This window comes from Rhodamnia argentea, chromosome 5, assembly GCF_020921035.1.
Source record: "Rhodamnia argentea isolate NSW1041297 chromosome 5, ASM2092103v1, whole genome shotgun sequence".
Classification (NCBI taxonomy): domain Eukaryota; kingdom Viridiplantae; phylum Streptophyta; class Magnoliopsida; order Myrtales; family Myrtaceae; genus Rhodamnia; species Rhodamnia argentea.
The window spans coordinates 4464388-4481751 of record NC_063154.1 but is presented as its reverse complement, the minus strand read 5'-3'; the positions used below and the strand labels follow the sequence as shown (position 1 = coordinate 4481751).

Here is a 17364-nt window from a genome sequence, read left to right as displayed (position 1 = left end):
CTCAAAACTTATAGACATGTGACACATTTATTCCAAATTTTGAGGTAAATGTGTCACATAGATATAAGTTTAAGATTTTTAATGTCACAAAAAAGTATTTTGGGATAATTATATTACACGTGTATAAGTTTAGGGTTTTCGATGTCACAAAAAAAGTTTAGGGTAAATGTATCACATGAGTAAAAATTTGGGATTTTTGATGTCACAAAAAAAAGTTTGTAATAAATGTGTCACAATTGACATAGTTCAGGATTTTTGGTGGTTTTTTTTCAAAAATAAAATAAAAAAACAAATCGGAAGCCAAAAAAAAAAACTCAGCTCTGTTCTTCGCTCCAGTCACGTCGTCGAGTCGACTGACCCAAACCAACCTCATCGAACTTCTCTCTTCCTCCCTTCAATGGCGACGCCACCATCTCTCCAATCTCATCCGTGTTGAAAGTCTCCTCCGCCATTTCCTCTCACCCTCTCCCGAGGAAGCCGACCTCTCTCTTATGAACGACGCGGGACCTGATCTCCGGACGCGATGGACGACGCCACCGCCACCACCGCATTCCACTCGATCCGCGGCAGATTCCCTTTCAAGCGGAACTCGAACCCTAGCCCTAGCCAAGAGCCCGATCATTCCTCCCGAGATCGCGCCAAGAGCTTGCCCTCCGATCGCCAGCCGTTCCGGGCCAGCCGAGTCCATCACGCCAGGTTCAATCGCAAGGGGCTCTTCTGGCTCTTCCACCTCAGAGGCAAGTCGCTGCTCTACTTGGCGATACTGCTCGCGGTCTTCGTCTTCGCGATGGCTTCGATGGTCTTGCAGAGCTCGATCACGTCGGTCTTCAAGCAAGGGAGCGACAGGGGCAGGTCGCTGAGGGATGGGCTCAAGTTCGGCAGCACGCTGAAGTTCGTGCCGTCGCGGCAGTTTGCGGAGGGAGGGGGGTTGGATCGGGCGCGGTCGGAGAGGAGGATTGGCGTTCGGCCGCCGAGGCTTGCTCTTGTGAGAATGCTTATCCATTCATTTGCTTCTAAAGTTGAACTGACTTGTGCCAGCTTAGGAAAGTTTTGTTTTGATCTGATCTCGGTTCCTTTCCGTCCGCCCTTTTTCCTGAAATCAATGCATTCGTACTATTTTTACGGCAATATAGTTTAAATTGGCGCTTATTGGAAGTGTATTAAATCTATAAAATGACAGAATCGCATACTTTCACTCATTCACATTGGGCATCTCATGCGTTTGGAGATTTTCACTCGTTATATGACTATATGTTCTCCATTGATTAATTTTTTGACACATGCAAAGTTTGCTGGTGATTCGAGGAATAACGTTTGCCATGTGGTTTCCTGCATTGGCGTGAATAAGCTATGAATTCAGAGCAGCTCTTCGATCTCGTCCAATTGGGATTTGATAATTTCATTGTTAGCTGTATGAAGCTACCTGCAATCAAGCACCTGTCCTGATGGCAGTGCCATTCAGACTCATGCCTTGTGCCTTCAGAAAATACTGAGTAGAAATTAAGACGAGACGACAATGTGATGGTCAATCTAAAAGAACGAATGACCAGCTATATCCTTCTCAATGGTTGTGCCACAAATGTGATGACGGTGATCGGATGAATTGGTGATTATACTTCTACTAGTTCTCAATATTGCTTCACGTTTAGGGACAGTGGAATCTTTCGGTGCGATCATCTGCACCAGTTCATTTGTGTGTGCATGTGCTTTTTTTTAGCAAACTCATCCTACTTATTATATGTTTTGTTCATTTCAGGTTTTGGGGAATTTGAGGAAGGATCCACAGTTCTTGATGTTGTTTTCCGTTGTGAACAATCTAAAGAAACTAGGTTACACGTTTCAGGTGAACTTATAATCGGATCTTGTTACTTTTTTATTTTTATAGAAGCAAATGTTGCTTTAATTTTCTGGCTTTGCATGTGATGTCACCCAGAATGGCCAGCCAGTAAACAAAAATTTGGCTACACTGTAGGAATGACGGAATGATGGTCATGGCATGTTCCTTCCGAGTTTTCCCTTTTCAATTATTAAACTCCCCAGTGATATAATGCACCTCCCTGATGACTTTTCTGCAGATACACGCGGTAGAGAACGGTGAAGCACTTCCTGTCTGGAAGGATGTAGCCAGTCAGATTTCAGTTCTGGGTCCTGAGCAATATGGCCATATTGATTGGTCAATGTATGATGTTATATTTGGCTTTTGTTGGCATTAGTTGAATGATGGGCTTCTACAGTTTTTCTTACTAATTATTAATTGTTAAACTCCTGCTTACTCTTTACAGCTATGAAGGTATTATTGTTGATTCTATTGAAGCAAAAGAGGCCGTTTCGAGGTTCGTTTCTCTTCCTCCCTTGTTCAAAGTTGTTCTTGCTTTCTGTGCATGCTCATGTTTGTTCGTATGGTATTACATGCTGAATTTCACACTCAGTGCATTACCTGGGAAATTAGATTTCAGGATCTTTTTGGGCATGGATATGATGCTTATGTGCTTTTTGTTGAAGTAAAGATATTAATAGTGGTGCTGTTTAATGATCACTTCTAAATGAAGGATCTTATGCATGCCAATTTCCTATTAGATATCAACAATAATAATATTGATAATAACTTTAGTGTTATGTTGACAACTTTCCTTGGCTATCTTCATGTATCTTTGTGATTAAAGTAGCCAAGGAATCTAACAGAGGTCTAGTAATAATGAATCAAGTTTATCTTGTTAAGTTATCTTTCCTTATCAACTCAGAAGTGACATGGCTAATCTAGACTTAATGTTGCAGGGATCTATTAATTTTCAACAATGTCCAATTTATTTGAAAAAGCCAACCCATTAGGATAGCTATAAAGTTGAACCATGCTTTTGGCTTTTTCACAATAATATATACTCAGACTTAGCATAGCAAGACTAAAACTTCAAAAAAAGGGGAAGAACTGGAAGGTTGCTTTTATAGTAGCAAATGTGAAGTTTCATTCCTCGAAGTAAAGAAAAAGGGCCGCTTTGGAATGGATGATAAAATGCTATGCAGTTAATTTCTTCAAAAAGCTTAAGTTGATGAATCAGCTAGCTTATAGTGTATGTCACATATGTATCTTAACGCTCTCTCTTGTGCAAATGGAGCTCTACAGTTGAATCTCAGAACATGAGCAGGACCAAACTGTACTCAACAAGTTGGTAATCAGATGTTTGCATGGGGAGTCGTATAGAGTCCTCTAGCTGTTAAGGACATCAGGCAATACTGTAAAGCAAATGTTTCTTACTTACTCATGGTTTGGCTTGCATCCTTATCATCTTAAACTTCTGCAATAAATTGTTGTTTAACAGACCACACTGTGTTCAATTTACAATATTATCATATCAAGTGATCTAGCCCAATGATGAGTGGATTAGGTGTGTGTTGGTGTTTCTGAGTTCTGATCATGGACATTTATTATCGTTAATTGTTTCCCATTTTTGTTTGAAATTAACATTATTGGAATTTTAATGAGACAATAGAGAAGATGGACTTTGTAACACTGCAGAAAGCAGATATTCTAGTTTGGCCCAAATTTCTCCTTCTCATCATAAAAACTGGAGACGTAGTATCCCCGCCTATAGTCAATTTAAGTACTACGTGCTCTGCTTTGTGCGCATGCTCGTGTGCCTGTTCATGTGCATGTGAGGCTTTTTATGCAGGTACAGGGTTGGGGGGTGGGGGGTGGGAAAGTGGCTGTAGTTGGCTCAGATGCTCACGCCAGGAAGATTCATATTTGCAATTGCTTTTGTATCAGTTACTTTATTTAGTGAGTTTCATATTTCTGCAGCCTTATGCAGGAGCCTTTTTCTTCAGTGCCTCTTATATGGGTAATTCAAGATGATGTCCTTGCAAAACGCCTTCCATTTTATGAGGAAATGGACTGGAAGCATCTTGTCACTCTGTGGAGAAACACTTTCAGCAGAGCTGATGTCATCGTGTTTCCTGATTTCACTCTTCCGGTAAACTTGCTAATCTTATTGCTTGTGGTGTTTTTTTACTTCTTTTCGGTCACCTAGGAAGTCCTTTTCTGCAGTGCTTATTATGTCTTCCTGGATCAGATGTTATATAGTGTGCTTGACACTGGGAACTTCTTTGTCATTCCTGGATCTCCAGTTGATGTCTGGTCTGCAGAAAGGTATAGCCAGACTCATTTTAAGCATCAACTGAGGGAACTCAATGGATTCCATCAAGATGATTTGGTAGTTCTAGTCATTGGGAGTTCTCTATTCTACAACGAGCTATCATGGGATTATGCTGTGGCAATGCATGCCATAGGACCTTTGCTGGTAAAGTATGCAAGGAGAAATGATGGAGGGTCTTATAAGTTTGTTTTCTTGGGTGGCAATTCAACCGGTGACAGTGACGATGCCTTCCAGGTATCTGATTGTTGCCGCTCATTTTGTTTTCTTCTTTACATTGCAGCTAATTTTCAGAAATATCCTATCCTTTTCGTGAATGAGTAAATGAGCAAAAGAGTTAGGGTGAAAATGACGTGACCAATTAAATATGTCTATGTTGTAGTTGCATTTGTTTTTAGAGATGCTGATAGCAAATGCATTGGAGTGGATGAGAAGTTGCTTATCATTCTCCTGGGTTTATCTTCAGAAAAACTGAGTTACAACAATGAGTTGAAAATAGAATTAATTGTTCAATGTTCTACTGCTTATGGTTTTAAAAAAAGACTACAATTTCTTTCTTTTCCTCCCTGCTTCCCTCATAAACTCTTCCTCCTTGACGTTTCTTTAGTTAGTTGTATGTATTATGGTGGTTTGGAAGTGATGATAAAATTTAGAGATGCAAACAGTTTCTTGGGAGAAGAACACTAGAAGTGCCAAAAGTTATGTACGGAGCTTATTTAGTGCCAAAAGTTTCTTTCGATTCACTTAAGTGCCAAATCGGAGAAACTCCGGCGAAATTAATTTTGTGGCATTTGTAATTAAAATTTTCAATATGGCGTGCTATACTTTTCAAATAATTCAGTTCCCGTGGAGGTCGCCTGGCATATTTTTAAAAAAATTCACTCCATGTGGCATTCAAAAAAACAATCAAGATGTTAAAAAATTTAAACTTAAAAAAAAAATCAAGCAGAAAAATGAAAAAACAAACGCAGGCAAGCTGTCGCCAAGCCCTCGCCAGTGGCTGCCAGGAAGGGCCAGCGGAGGTCGCCTGGGCCTTCCTGAATCTTGGCGGCCTTCGCCCACCCCGGGTGAGGCCTCGGCAGTCCCTGGTAAGGGCCTGCTGGCCCTCATCTGGGGCACCCATGCCCCAGGCCGCCACAGCCACTGGAAAAGGCCAGCGGAGGTCACCTGGGCCTTCCCAAAGCCCGGCAACTGTGGCGGCGGCCACCGGCGAGGGCTTTGTTCACAGCCAGCTTGAGTATTTTTTTTTTTTGAATTTTTAGTTTTTTTAAATCTAATTAAGTTTTTATTTTTTACTTTTTAATATTTTCTTTAACTTTTAGTTTTTTTTTTCATTCTTTAGATGCCGACCGGACCTCCGGTGAGCCACGTTGGCTCAAACATATCGGAGTTGGCACTGAAAATATCGTTTTTCAAAAAATTTGGCACTTAAGTGATCCGAAACAAACTTTTGACACTAAAATGAGCTCCATACACAACTTTTGGCACTTCTAATGTTCCTCTCCCACAATTTCTTTGCAGAGATGTATGGCAAATTTCAGAATTTTATATTTGCTTAAGAGAATAATTTGATAGGAGACAACATGTTAATCTGGTGAGCCATTGAGAGAAATTTTGAAAGTAACAAACAAGGACACTTCTTTTTCCCCATAAAAGGTAGCATTTCCTTTGAGTTTCAAGAAAATGTTGCTCTCTGCGTCTTGCTGGCCATTTGTGATTGTTATGACTACTGCTGCTATTGTTGCTGTATTCTGTCTGCCCAGTTTCTAGCATCGTATTGTTATCTGCATAAAATAAGTAGTGGAGGAAGCAGAGGTAAGGAGCTTAGTTGGGTGTTTCTGATGTAGTTACTCTGATTTTTTAGGAGATTGCTTCTCGTCTGGGACTTCTTCCAGGTTCAGTGAGGCATTTTGGCCTAAATGCTGATGTTAATAGCGTAATGACTATGGCAGACATTGTTCTTTATGGTTCTTCTCAAGAGGAGCAGGGTTTTCCTCCATTACTGGTCCGAAGCATGACATTCGGAATCCCCATTGTTGTCCCAGACATTCCGGTTATTACAAAATATGTATGTCTATTTCAGTTCCTCATCTTCATTTCTCTTAATCACGAGGACAGTTTTTCCTCTGGTTCAAGCTGATTTTCTGAAGGAACTAATGAAATTACAGGTTGTTGATGGTGTCCATGGGATACTTTTTCCTCAGCATAACCCTGATGCTTTGATGAGAGCATTCTCCTCTTTAGTTGCAGATGGCAGACTTTCTGAGTTTGCCATCACTGTTGCTTCTTCTGGAAAACTGCTTGCTAAGGACGTGATGGCATCAGATTGCATTAGTACATATGCGAAACTTTTGGAGAACATACTCGATTTTCCATCAGATACCATTTTGCCTGGTCCTGTTGCTAAGCTTGAAGAGTTGTCATGGAACTGGAATTTATTGGAGGGTGAAATAAATCAGGATGCAGGTGACATGCCTCATGAGGATTCAACACAAGCTGGTGTAGTTAATGCTCTCGAGGAAGAATTGACTGACCTTGTGGGTCTGAGAAACACCTCTGAGAATCAAACTAATACTATTGGAGATTTTCCAACTGAACAAGATTGGGCAGTTCTTCAGGAAATAGAACAAATTGAAGAGATTGAGAAAGTAGAAGAAGAAGAGGTATGCAATGTCTTATATGGCACTTTCACGATTCTCTGATCAATGGTTCTCTTTTATATTTGCATACTAGATATCTTAATATTTTCTGCTGTTTATGAAAGAAAAAGGCATCTGAAAACATGATTATCTGTGTCCACTTTCAGCTTGAAGAAAGAATGGAGAGAGATCCCGGCTCATGGAATGACATATACCGTAATGCACGGAAATCTGAGAAGCTCAGTTTTGAAGCAAATGAAAGGGATGAGGGAGAACTGGAAAGGACAGGACAGCCAGTATGCATATATGAGATATACGGAGGGGAAGGAGCTTGGTCATTTCTTCACCATGGTTCTTTGTACAGGGGTTTAAGTCTTGTAAGTTTCTTGAGTCACTTTTATTTTTTATCAACCAGCATCTTAATTCAATATGCTTTGTGAACAATGTGAATCTTCATATAATTGATTGGGCTCATGAAGCATTAGCATTCTTTTTTCCCTATTCGATGATAAGGATTACATAGCGCACCGTTTTGGTTATGTTGCACTGACATTGCCTGGTGAATTTGCACTTTTTCCTTTAACAGATAAGCCAGCAAAATGGTGTAAAAGGATTTATGTGGCCAACCCCCTAAGTGGGAAAGAGCTTAGTTTTCAATGTTGGGTGTTGTTGACCACACTGAAAAATTAAATTTCTATTAACCAACATGTGTGAAAAAAGGGATCAGCATGTACTGCGAAAACGTTTCGAGATGTTTAGTGTACAGTTTGAAAACTTGGTTTAAGTCGAGAAGATGAAATACTGAATGATGAGCATTTTCTGAAGATTAAATGGTGAACTTTTTCTCTTGGCACAAGTAGGTGACTTACTATGGTAAATAATAATCGTCCATAGCACACACAGAGTTCTATAGTTTTCATTTGGCAGATTTCTCCTGGTTCTTGCATGGTCGATAGTTCTTATGCATAATGCTGTTTTGCCATTTACTCATCCTCAACTTTGCATGGCAGTCAACAAAAGCAAGGAGATTGAGATCAGATGATGTAGATGCAGTCAGCCGGCTTCATCTTCTGAATAACACCTATTATCGGGATATTCTATGTGAGATAGGAGGAATGTTTTCTATTGCAAACAGGGTCGATAACATTCACAGCAGACCTTGGATTGGGTTCCAATCATGGCGAAATGCCGGTAGGAAGGTACTCATTTATGTTGCAGGAATGTAGTATTAATGATAAAATTTTTAGTGACCTTAGGTTCCTTGTATCCATGAAGCCATATGAAAACTAATTTGTTGCAAAAATTGATTTAGCTCTCGGTATCTGCACCATGGAATCTTTTCAAACTTCTAACAAAATAATTTTTGTTGCTGTGTGACAAATTGAGCATCATTTCTTTGCCAGGTTTCATTATCCCCAAAAGCGGAGAAGGTATTGGAAGAGTCAGTACAAGGGGAGGAAAATGGAGATGTAATGTACTTTTGGGCACGTTTAGACATGGATGGCGGATTTAGTGGAAGCGATGACGTCCTCACATTTTGGTCTATGTGCGACATCTTGAATGGAGGAGGTTGCAGGTATGTCATGTTAGCTTGAGTACTATAAATGTCAGTTGAGATATAATGTCTTTGCTGATATTAGGAAAAATTATACTGGCCTCCTTTCTGTTTCTATTCCTTTTTTTTTAATGCCTTCTGAAGGTAGCCTTGTGCTATAACTCATGGGAAAAGGTTTTTTGAGCAATTATTATGTATGGAATGCTTCCTAATAACTCCCCATACTGGAGAACGAGACTGCTTTGAAATTGCTGCAGGCATTAAAGTGAGAAGGTCGATTTCACTGTCCATTTTTGTAAGTTTGAAGTGATATGGAGATATTTTTGAAAAAAAAAAAAAAGTGAGTGGAGATGGACTTGATTATATTGGTCTTCATACTTTTCCGGAAATGCAAAATGACACAAATGGTCTCTGAATTTTGATTCAGTTTGTAATGTAGTCCCTGAACTTTACTCCAATGTGCAATATGATCCCTAAACTTTTAACTTGACTACTATGGTCCCTAAACTTTTGGAACATGTTCAAGTTAGTCCTTAAACTTGAATCAATGGAAGAACTACATTGAATATCTTCCCATAGTTCGGAGACTAAGTCGAACATGTTTCAAAGTTTAGCGATCATATTGGTCAAATTAAAAGTCTAGGGACTAACATTGAATATCTTCCCATAGTTCAGAGACTAAGTCGAACATGTTTCAAAGTTTAGCGATCATATTGGTCAAATTAAAAGTCTAGGGACTACTTTGCACATTGGGTGAAAGTTCAGGGACCATATTAGTCAAATTAAAAGTTCAAGGATTACATTGCATATTAGGTCAAAGCCGATAAAATGGCTATCAATTGTTCAATGCAAAGAAAAACGCATTTTCTTTGTTTCTTTCACCAAAAGGCAAAGTCCATTTGAACTACTTCTATTTTTACGAATCTGGTTGGTTGTCCTGCACCTCAGCAGGGATTCTTTACTCAACATTGCACAAGTGCAGATTTCAATAGCTGACTGTTGTAATCTGTATCCAAATTCATGCAGAAACGCTTTTGAGCAAGCCTTCCGCAAGATATATGCTTTGCCGTCACATATAGAAGCTCTTCCTCCCATGCCAGAGGATGGTGGTTACTGGTCCACCCTTCATAGCTGGGTGATGCCCACCCCTTCATTTCTTGAGTTCATAATGTTCACCAGGTGAAATACATGAGACCATTCAAATGCCTCTTCTTCAGTTTACAGCATTTTTCATTTTTGAATAAGCTGCACAGCCCTGAATGTGCTTATTCTCAAATGCGACTTTGAACTGAATTGCAGGATGTTTGCTGATTCTCTCGACTCCTTGCATTTAAATTCTAATGCAACCAATTTCTGCTTGCTGGGTGAAACAGAGGTTGAGGTAAGTTGTTTTAGTGTTTGGCAATTATGGTTCTTGTGATATTTGTGAGCTCATACATTACTTTTGTCTCTTTTTTATTTGGAATTACAATCTGCTGTGGAAGTTGGAAGTAATTCTAGTTTTCTTTGCTTGTTAATTCTGAACAGAAAAGGCATTGTTATTGTCGTATTTTGGAACTTCTTGTCAATGTGTGGGCCTACCACAGTGCCAGAAAGATGGTTTACCTAGATCCACATACGGGTTCACTCTCAGAGCAGCATCCTGTTGAGCTTAGAAGGGGATTTATGTGGGCAAAATACTTCAATTTTACATTGCTGAAGAGTATTGATGAAGATTTAGCAGAAGCTGCCGATGATGGCGACAATCCGAGAGAGCCATGGTTGTGGCCATTAACCGGGGAAGTGCATTGGCAAGGGATTTATGAAAGGGAGAGAGAAGAAAGGTATAGGCTAAAGATGGATAAGAAGAGAAAGACATGGGAGAAACTCAATGAGAGGATGAAACACGGGTACAAGCAGAAGTCCCTAGGGGGATAGGACACGAGCACCCTCGATTGAGGTGGTCAATTCTAACAGGCAAAAGTTCTGTAACAGTGCACGGGCTACTCCAACATCGAAACGAAGAAATGCAGCAGATTGTGGGGGGGATGCCTGATTCTTTCTAACTGCGTCGATGTAAAACCAGTTTCTTCATTCTTTTTGAAGACTGGGAAGATCTGGAAGGGCTTCCGTCATAAGATGCAGTTGACTTGAATTCTTTTTGAGGAGATTTTGTTAGGTCGATTCAAGCAGGCTGGAGGTACCAATTGGTTTCCAAAGAGTACACACAGAGTTGAGTTTCAAAATTCTTTTCCTACACTCAAAGAGGTTCAGTCTAGGCAGAAGTTAGTATTTTTTTTCTCTGATGTATATTCTTTCTCCAAGATGTCAAAGGCGATTTTTGATGGAGAGTGTCGAATTGATGTTTGTTCAATTTAATTCCAGGTTCAATACTTTGGGCAGACTCAAATTCTTTGAAATGAATTTCCCCTCTTTTGGAGAAAAGCTACGATCAGATCTGCAAATTCAGGGTCTAATGAAACAATAGAGCACAAATATTCGGTTGCTGTGTCCATTTGAACCTTGAAGAAGCGGGTAATACGATGGATCAACATTTATTGAACTTGATAAGAGGAGAAGTTCAAACTTCTGGCATGAGCGTTTTCATCTGGTTCAATTGCTCGTGCATAGCTTCTGTCATTGTGTAAGAACTATAAGACAGACCTAATGTCTATTCAGTCCTTTTTTCAGGTGATCTCGTGTTACCAAAAACCCCGGCTTAGAGTTTTCGAAGGTTTAAAGAGCTTTAGAATTGAACCGATGGATAAATTGAATGCAATTCATTATCGGTGTAAGTGAGAGGTATCAAATCTTTTATGGATTGAACTGACATAAACTTACATCGTTGTAAGAATTCGAATTTGAAAGTAGACAACTTTTCCCCAAAAAAAAAAAAGAAGGGACTCCTATTTAGTCCACGTGTGGAATTCAAAAGTAACATGGGTACAATGGTCATTCTCTCTGAGAGCTGAATTTCCTCCTCCCTGGCCCCCCACAACAGAGCTGATACTTTTTGCTCTGTAAATTGCATGCGCAAGGATTTTTGTGCAGTGAGAAACCTTCGAAAAAGACTCTCAGCGATTCCGACTGAACAAAAGCCGAATTCACTCCGAACGAGACTTTGATAAAGAGAATTGGCCTCAAAGCGCGGCTGATATTACAGCATTGCCATCGATTCCCCTTCCGGATAAATTCAGCTCAAAATGTCGGAGGCTGTGTCGGGACTCGAAAACCTTACCGGCGGCTCGGGGCCGTAAGCCTCCGCTACGCAAGCTGAACGCTCGGCGCAATTTCTGTCTCTGTCACTGCGCTTGAAGCTGTAGGGTTTTTGGTGCGGCTTCACTAATCCTAAAACCTCTCTGTCTCTCTCTCTCTCTTCAAGGTAAATGAAGCTCTAGCTCTCTAGCGTTCTTGCGCTCTTTTGGTTCCGCGCTTCAATGTTTGTTCTCGCTGGCATTCTTGCGTATGGCTTTCGTGATGTGAGTACGTTCTGATTGCGTCCTTGTGCTTTCTTTCTCTTTCTGGGTTTTTATAGTTCTATGCATTTCCAAGTCCAGCAGAGTCTCGCCCACCTTTAGATGTTCTTGGCGTGCCATTCGTCGCCGTCGTTTATTTTGTTGTCCATTTACGTGGAGGCCCATTTGGTTGCCTGCGATTGCTTGGTGATTTACGCTGTTCGTTTGCCGCGGGAGGTGCTTCAGCTGCCTGTCTCTGGAAATTTTGAGGGACCCTAATTGCGTGGTTGTGCTGATCTTGGGGGCGGAGATGATGCGTAAATTTTTTTGATTTTCTTGCGAATTTGTTCCCTTGCGCCTCAGTTCAGAATCTGTGGTCACGTGTACTGTCACGCTAGTCAGTATCGGTGAAAAGAATTCCGCGATGAATTGAGAGGGAAAGCTAATGAACCATCCGTTTTTGAGATGAGCCAACACAATGTGATGTTGCGCAGGCTAAATTTGAGGCAGCCATTACCACGTTTCTTTGGTTTCTTAGGTTCTTTGGCTTAGGCTAACAGATTTCCACTCAGAAACTTCGCTGACTTTGCTGTTAGTGTTACTCTGCATTCTCTTTGCTAGAGGTTTATGACTTTAATAGTCTATGTCACTTTCCTTCATCTCTCTCTCTCATTTTATTACTGTTTCAGTATAGCTCAGAAACTTAGTTGCTGTATCCTGGTTTTTGTTCAAATTGCACTACTAATATTTTTATAGATCAGGCAAATGGGTGCCCATGAGAAGTTGTTAAGCATACTCAAGAAAAGTATGTTCACATTTTCAAAGTAGTTATCAGTTATCACACATATCATGGACAATAGCTCATTGCCTTCAAATGCAAACAAATGCTCTAAGGGCACTTTTTGATAAATTTGTCTTTTGATATCTTGTCGGTGTTTGGATGGTTGCAGTTGCTGCTTCCATTACCTTTTCAAAGCCTCCTCCCTATATTTTGTCTGGTTATCCTACTTTCTCTTCCATCTGTTGGCCCAATTCTCAGTCTGATCTATCTTCTTTCTTTGCATGCTAAAGAAATCTTCATGATTGCATTATTTTAGCTTGTTTGTGTTACCAATACATTTTGGCATTTAGTATTAATTATCCATGCGCTACTTCCAGCTTAACTAATCTAAGATAAATCCCTATATTGAATGTATCAGCTCTTTATGTCAAGATCATTTCGTGATCGACTTAGGTATTCATTGCATCATCTGTGAATCGTGGACTTGAGAAATAGATCTGTACCGTGAAATCCTTGTTTAACAACATTCTCATAAATGCATGCATTGGGCTTTGATTGGCTTCTGCATCTGCCTCCCTAGTTTCACAGTGCAATTGTTTGAGTTGGTGTTTGTGAGTCAATTTTGGTGTGCTTTACTTATGTGCCACTAATTAATTCTGCTCTTGACATTCTTTTATGTAGTTTGAAATCTACAAAGCCAGTGTGCTTACCGAAGTCATGCATGCTATCAATGGTGGTTGGGTCGGGCAGACATTTGCCTTGGCAAAGCGTAATGAGTCTGAGAATAGTGGAAGAAAGGCTCGAATCCGTCGATCGAAAGAGGAGAGAAAATCAATGGTGGAAGCATTCGTAAAAAAGTAAGTGCATGGGCTTCTCTGTAAAGCTCTTCAACCAGCATGATGATAAGCAACATAATAAGCAAGACACGGTGCCCTTAGTTCCTCCATTATAGAGGATAACCATTGGTTATAAAATATTGAGCCTTGGAAGTTCAGCCTTTTTCCTGATCTATCATAGTATTGACAAGAAATAATTACCTTGTTCGAACTGTTTAATGCTGGTAGATTTATGAGATAAGTGAAGAAAACTCTCCAGTAAAATAGCTCCAGTTCTGAGCAATGTTTCATTCTCTGATAAGTTTGTTTTGTAATTGTTGAGTCTTTTTTATTTCCCATTAGGTGGGGATAAAATTTAAAAGAGGAGAAAGGGTGGGGATTTTGAATTGCTATTCATCTATTCAAAGTCGTTCTTTTTTATGACTCTAGGACATAATGAGTTTTACTGCATGAACCTTCTCTCTCTTTTGAGGGGATGACACCGTAATGAAATGCGGAGATGGAATGACTAATTCATAGCTGAGTCTATAGTGTCAGTTCCTTTGAATCTCTTGTGCCCAATCCATCTTGCTGAACTTCAATTTACAGAGGACTTCACTCTGCCGAGTAGACGATGACATGTTTCATCTGAAAAATTTCCACCTTTTTACCTCTCAAACTCTGATAAGGATTTGGCAAGTATTCTGCTAAGAGCTGCTGCTGAAACTCGTTCATTAGCAATAGTAATGGGTAAAAATTTGCATTGTATATTAAAAAATTTCAAATGGAAAATAAGGCCAATGGAGATTGGAGAACAAGGAATCTTCTAGATTGACTTTTTTTCTTCTACCCACAAGTCATCAAACCTCCTCATGGCTGTTCATTTTTTGTTGTGACTAATTTTGGGAAATCATACAGTATGTTATAATTTACTTTGGGTACTTTTCTTTGCAGATACCAGAAATTAAATGATGGGAATTTCCCCTCACTGAATCTTACACACAAGGAAGTTGGTGGATCATTCTACACTGTAAGAGAGATTGTCCGCGAGATAATCCAAGAAAATAGAGTTCTTGGACCTGCTAAGTTTGTTCAGGATGGGCAGAGCATTGATCTGTTCTTGGAGCAAAATCCACTTGGTACAATAGCCACCGAACCTCAAGTTTCTATTTCCCTACCTTCAAAAGAATCGGATCAACAATCTAACAGCAAGGTGCTTGGACTTTTATCTGTTGGAAACTCTAAAGGACGTGAAGAACTTAAGGTTGAGGACAGGGAAATTGTCAATGGAAGTCAAGTAGATATCACTTTAAAAGAGTTCGATGGATTAGCATCAACGGAATTGCAAGAAAATGAAGTCATAGAAGCTGGGAAGAATCTTAATGCATTTGCTGAATCAACATCTCAACCAATTAATTTGACAAGTGTAGAAGTAGAGACTTTTCCACTGAGATCTGTTAGTAAGCTAAATGATTGTGTAGATCGAAGTGTTGGTGAAGGTAGGAATGAAGCTTCACAGGAACAAAATCTAGAGGCACATCTGGAATCAGGAAGTGACAGTGCTGTGTTATATGAGATGAATCTGCGAGAAAAAACTTATTCAATGGAGGAGAACACAGCGGAAGCATTAGCTTCAGCTTCACCTTCATCTGTTCCATCACTGGGACAGATACCTCATTTAGTTGATGTGGAAGTTATGGAAGACTTTGCTGATCCTTTGTTAAAGAACTCTAATGGCTCATTTCCCAAGGAGAACTTGTCTCATGATGCTGATGGCAGCATGGATGCTAATGATGCATCAGTTAGTGTTGAAGGCTTGAGTTCAACAGCTGCCAAATACAAACAAGACAGGAATGATGCTGGAGTTGATGTGAGCACTCGCTTTTCTTCTAGGATTTATTTAGTGTTCATCTGCGGAAGCTTTTGCATGAGAAGATAGTAAGACACTTATACAGTGGAGTAATAACGTTGCAAATGAACTCGGTGCAGATCATAGAGGGATGCAGTGTAAACATACGTGATACTTAAAATAAGGATGACTAATAAATGACTCATTATTTTGTAGAAGTACCTGTCGGGGGCTGTGTAGTAGGTGGTCTCTTTCATGTGGTCTTATTCTAGAAATGCTTGCGAAGCCGCCCTCATTTTCTTGTTGGTGAAACATCCATGTTAAAATGATAGCCCTTTGAAGCAAATGTACTGGGGATCTCATGAAAATTTTCCCTTTTATTCTTGCAGAATTTGAACTGTAGGTGTCCAGAAACAGATGGACGAGAAAGATATTCACAGAAAATTGGTTCTGCTGATTAAAACATGTCATTTTTGTATGTAACGTACATATGTACTTGGAAATGTTAAATAAGCTTGAATAGTTGAGATAAATGAAGAAATAGTAAATGGTTATAAATGGATACCTATTTTTAACTTTTCATATGCCCTTGGTTTTCTGATCTTTTTGGTAGTTGATGAATTTTGAGTTTGTATCAAGGAGTTAAGGTCGTGAAACCGATAAATGCCGAAGTATGCGAACCTATTAATCATGTCTCCCCGAAGGAATTGGTGGTAGCTTTTTTACTGTGGAAAATGTTATTTTTTTACTAGTATTTGACGCCTATCAGTCTAGTTACTGTAATTTGTCTGATCCTTCTAATGTATTTGCCCTCATTCCCATTTTGACTCATTTTCTCAGTGGACAATGGGACAGTGAACATGCAGTAGTAGGAGCTAGTTGTTAATCAATTATGCTGGTCTCTTGTTTGTTTGTAGATGTACCATTTGATTTCCTTTCTTGAATTGCCTTAACCTGCTGGTAATTTCTGTTATAAAATACTTCTCTGGACTTTACTTTGTAAAATTTCACAAGTTTTTAAACAAATCTGGCACATTCTCAGATATGTTGTGAAACTGGCTTTGGAATCATTATCCAACAATGAATATGCTACATATTTTGGTCCCTGAACTGAGGATATGTCGTTACAGGCTAGAAATGCTCCCACCGGTGTTGATTCTGAAAGCATAAATAGCAGTTCCACTAGAACTGACAGTGAGGTGTCAGCGCAAGAGCTGAAGCTAAAAGCTGAACCTAATGGCAGCATCCACAAAGGAATCAATCCCCCTTTAGACAGGATTAATCTGTAAGTATAATATACTTTTTTAGAAACATATGATGTTCATCTGGATTGTATTTGTCAGGCTGTGATGTTGAAATATACCTTCTAAAATCATGCTGAATCACCACATAGCCATGGCACTCCTGATATTAATTCCATATGCCAGCAGTTGTACTGCTATGTTCATCATTCGCAATATACCCAAGTATGGTACCAAAGTCAATATTCAGAATTGTTGACTTGTTTTGTGGGTTTGATTTCTCTTTGGCAGTGAATCATGGGAATTGGCGTCCAAGAATCCTTCCAAGCAGGCAATGAATCCTTTATTTGCTGTTATAAAAGCAATTATTGCGTCATTTTTGAAGTTTTGGACTGAGTGAGTTTGTGGTTTTCACAGAGCCTAGAAAATTCTGTTCTACATTCCGCGTGGAAAATGTATGGTTGTTCCTGGCTGTTATATTGTTCTCTCTTTGGGATGTCTCGCTTGTAAATTTTGACGGGCCGTGTATTTCTCTGGTAAGCTGGATGATGCCCATGAAGTAGTTTTGATGTGCAGAATCAGAACTAGATGACTGTCTACATTCTAGTATGGTGTGAAAGTTGTGAAGAAAAAACCCAGAAGTTTTAAGTCTTTGCTAACCAGGGAAATCTGCAAGGTCCACATGTCAAGAAAAGCAACTTGATATGCCCTGCATTGAGTGTGTTTCATAGACTAAACTCATATGGACCGTTAGATCTAATGGGTCTTGCATGAGTATAGGGCACATGTGGAACCTATCATTTATGATGGTCCAGATTCATCTTAGCTTATGCAGGACATTCACTTAATAATGTCATGCAACCCAGTCTATGCCTAGATCTATAACGTGTTACTATGGCTAG

General features: G+C 39.7%; 3 protein-coding genes across 7 annotated transcripts in view; 2 read left to right on the top strand and 1 right to left on the bottom strand.

The window, feature by feature from the left end:
- LOC115749848 overlaps nt 1-17364 on the bottom strand; it is a 469397-nt gene that overhangs the window by 410919 nt on the left and 41114 nt on the right. The window lies entirely within an intron of this gene.
- LOC115752214 lies at nt 303-10770 on the top strand. 2 transcript variants are annotated; one of them, XR_007198460.1, is made up of 15 exons: nt 303-985; nt 1757-1843; nt 2076-2179; nt 2283-2333; nt 3797-3968; nt 4068-4385; nt 6013-6216; nt 6317-6811; nt 6955-7164; nt 7798-7986; nt 8191-8363; nt 9369-9521; nt 9642-9723; nt 9870-10606; nt 10707-10770. XR_007198460.1 is itself a non-coding variant. In XM_030690313.2 (14 exons), the coding sequence occupies exons 1-14, from the start codon at nt 524-526 to the stop codon at nt 10257-10259; spliced, it is 3090 nt and encodes a 1029-aa protein (XP_030546173.2). In that variant the 5' UTR covers nt 303-523; the 3' UTR covers nt 10260-10770. The 2 variants fall into 2 exon arrangements, 1 of the variants encoding a protein (XP_030546173.2); XM_030690313.2 differs by having other exon boundaries at nt 9870-10770.
- Nucleotides 11487-17071, top strand: LOC115753662. Of its 4 annotated transcripts, none has more exons than XM_048279134.1 (5): nt 11487-11760; nt 13239-13414; nt 14327-15242; nt 16352-16506; nt 16754-17071. In XM_048279134.1, the coding sequence occupies exons 2-5, from the start codon at nt 13275-13277 to the stop codon at nt 16860-16862; spliced, it is 1320 nt and encodes a 439-aa protein (XP_048135091.1). In that variant the 5' UTR covers nt 11487-11760; nt 13239-13274; the 3' UTR covers nt 16863-17071. The 4 variants fall into 4 exon arrangements, with proteins under 4 accessions (XP_048135091.1, XP_030548229.2, XP_048135092.1 ...); XM_030692369.2 differs by having other exon boundaries at nt 11488-11703; XM_030692378.2 differs by having other exon boundaries at nt 11489-11652.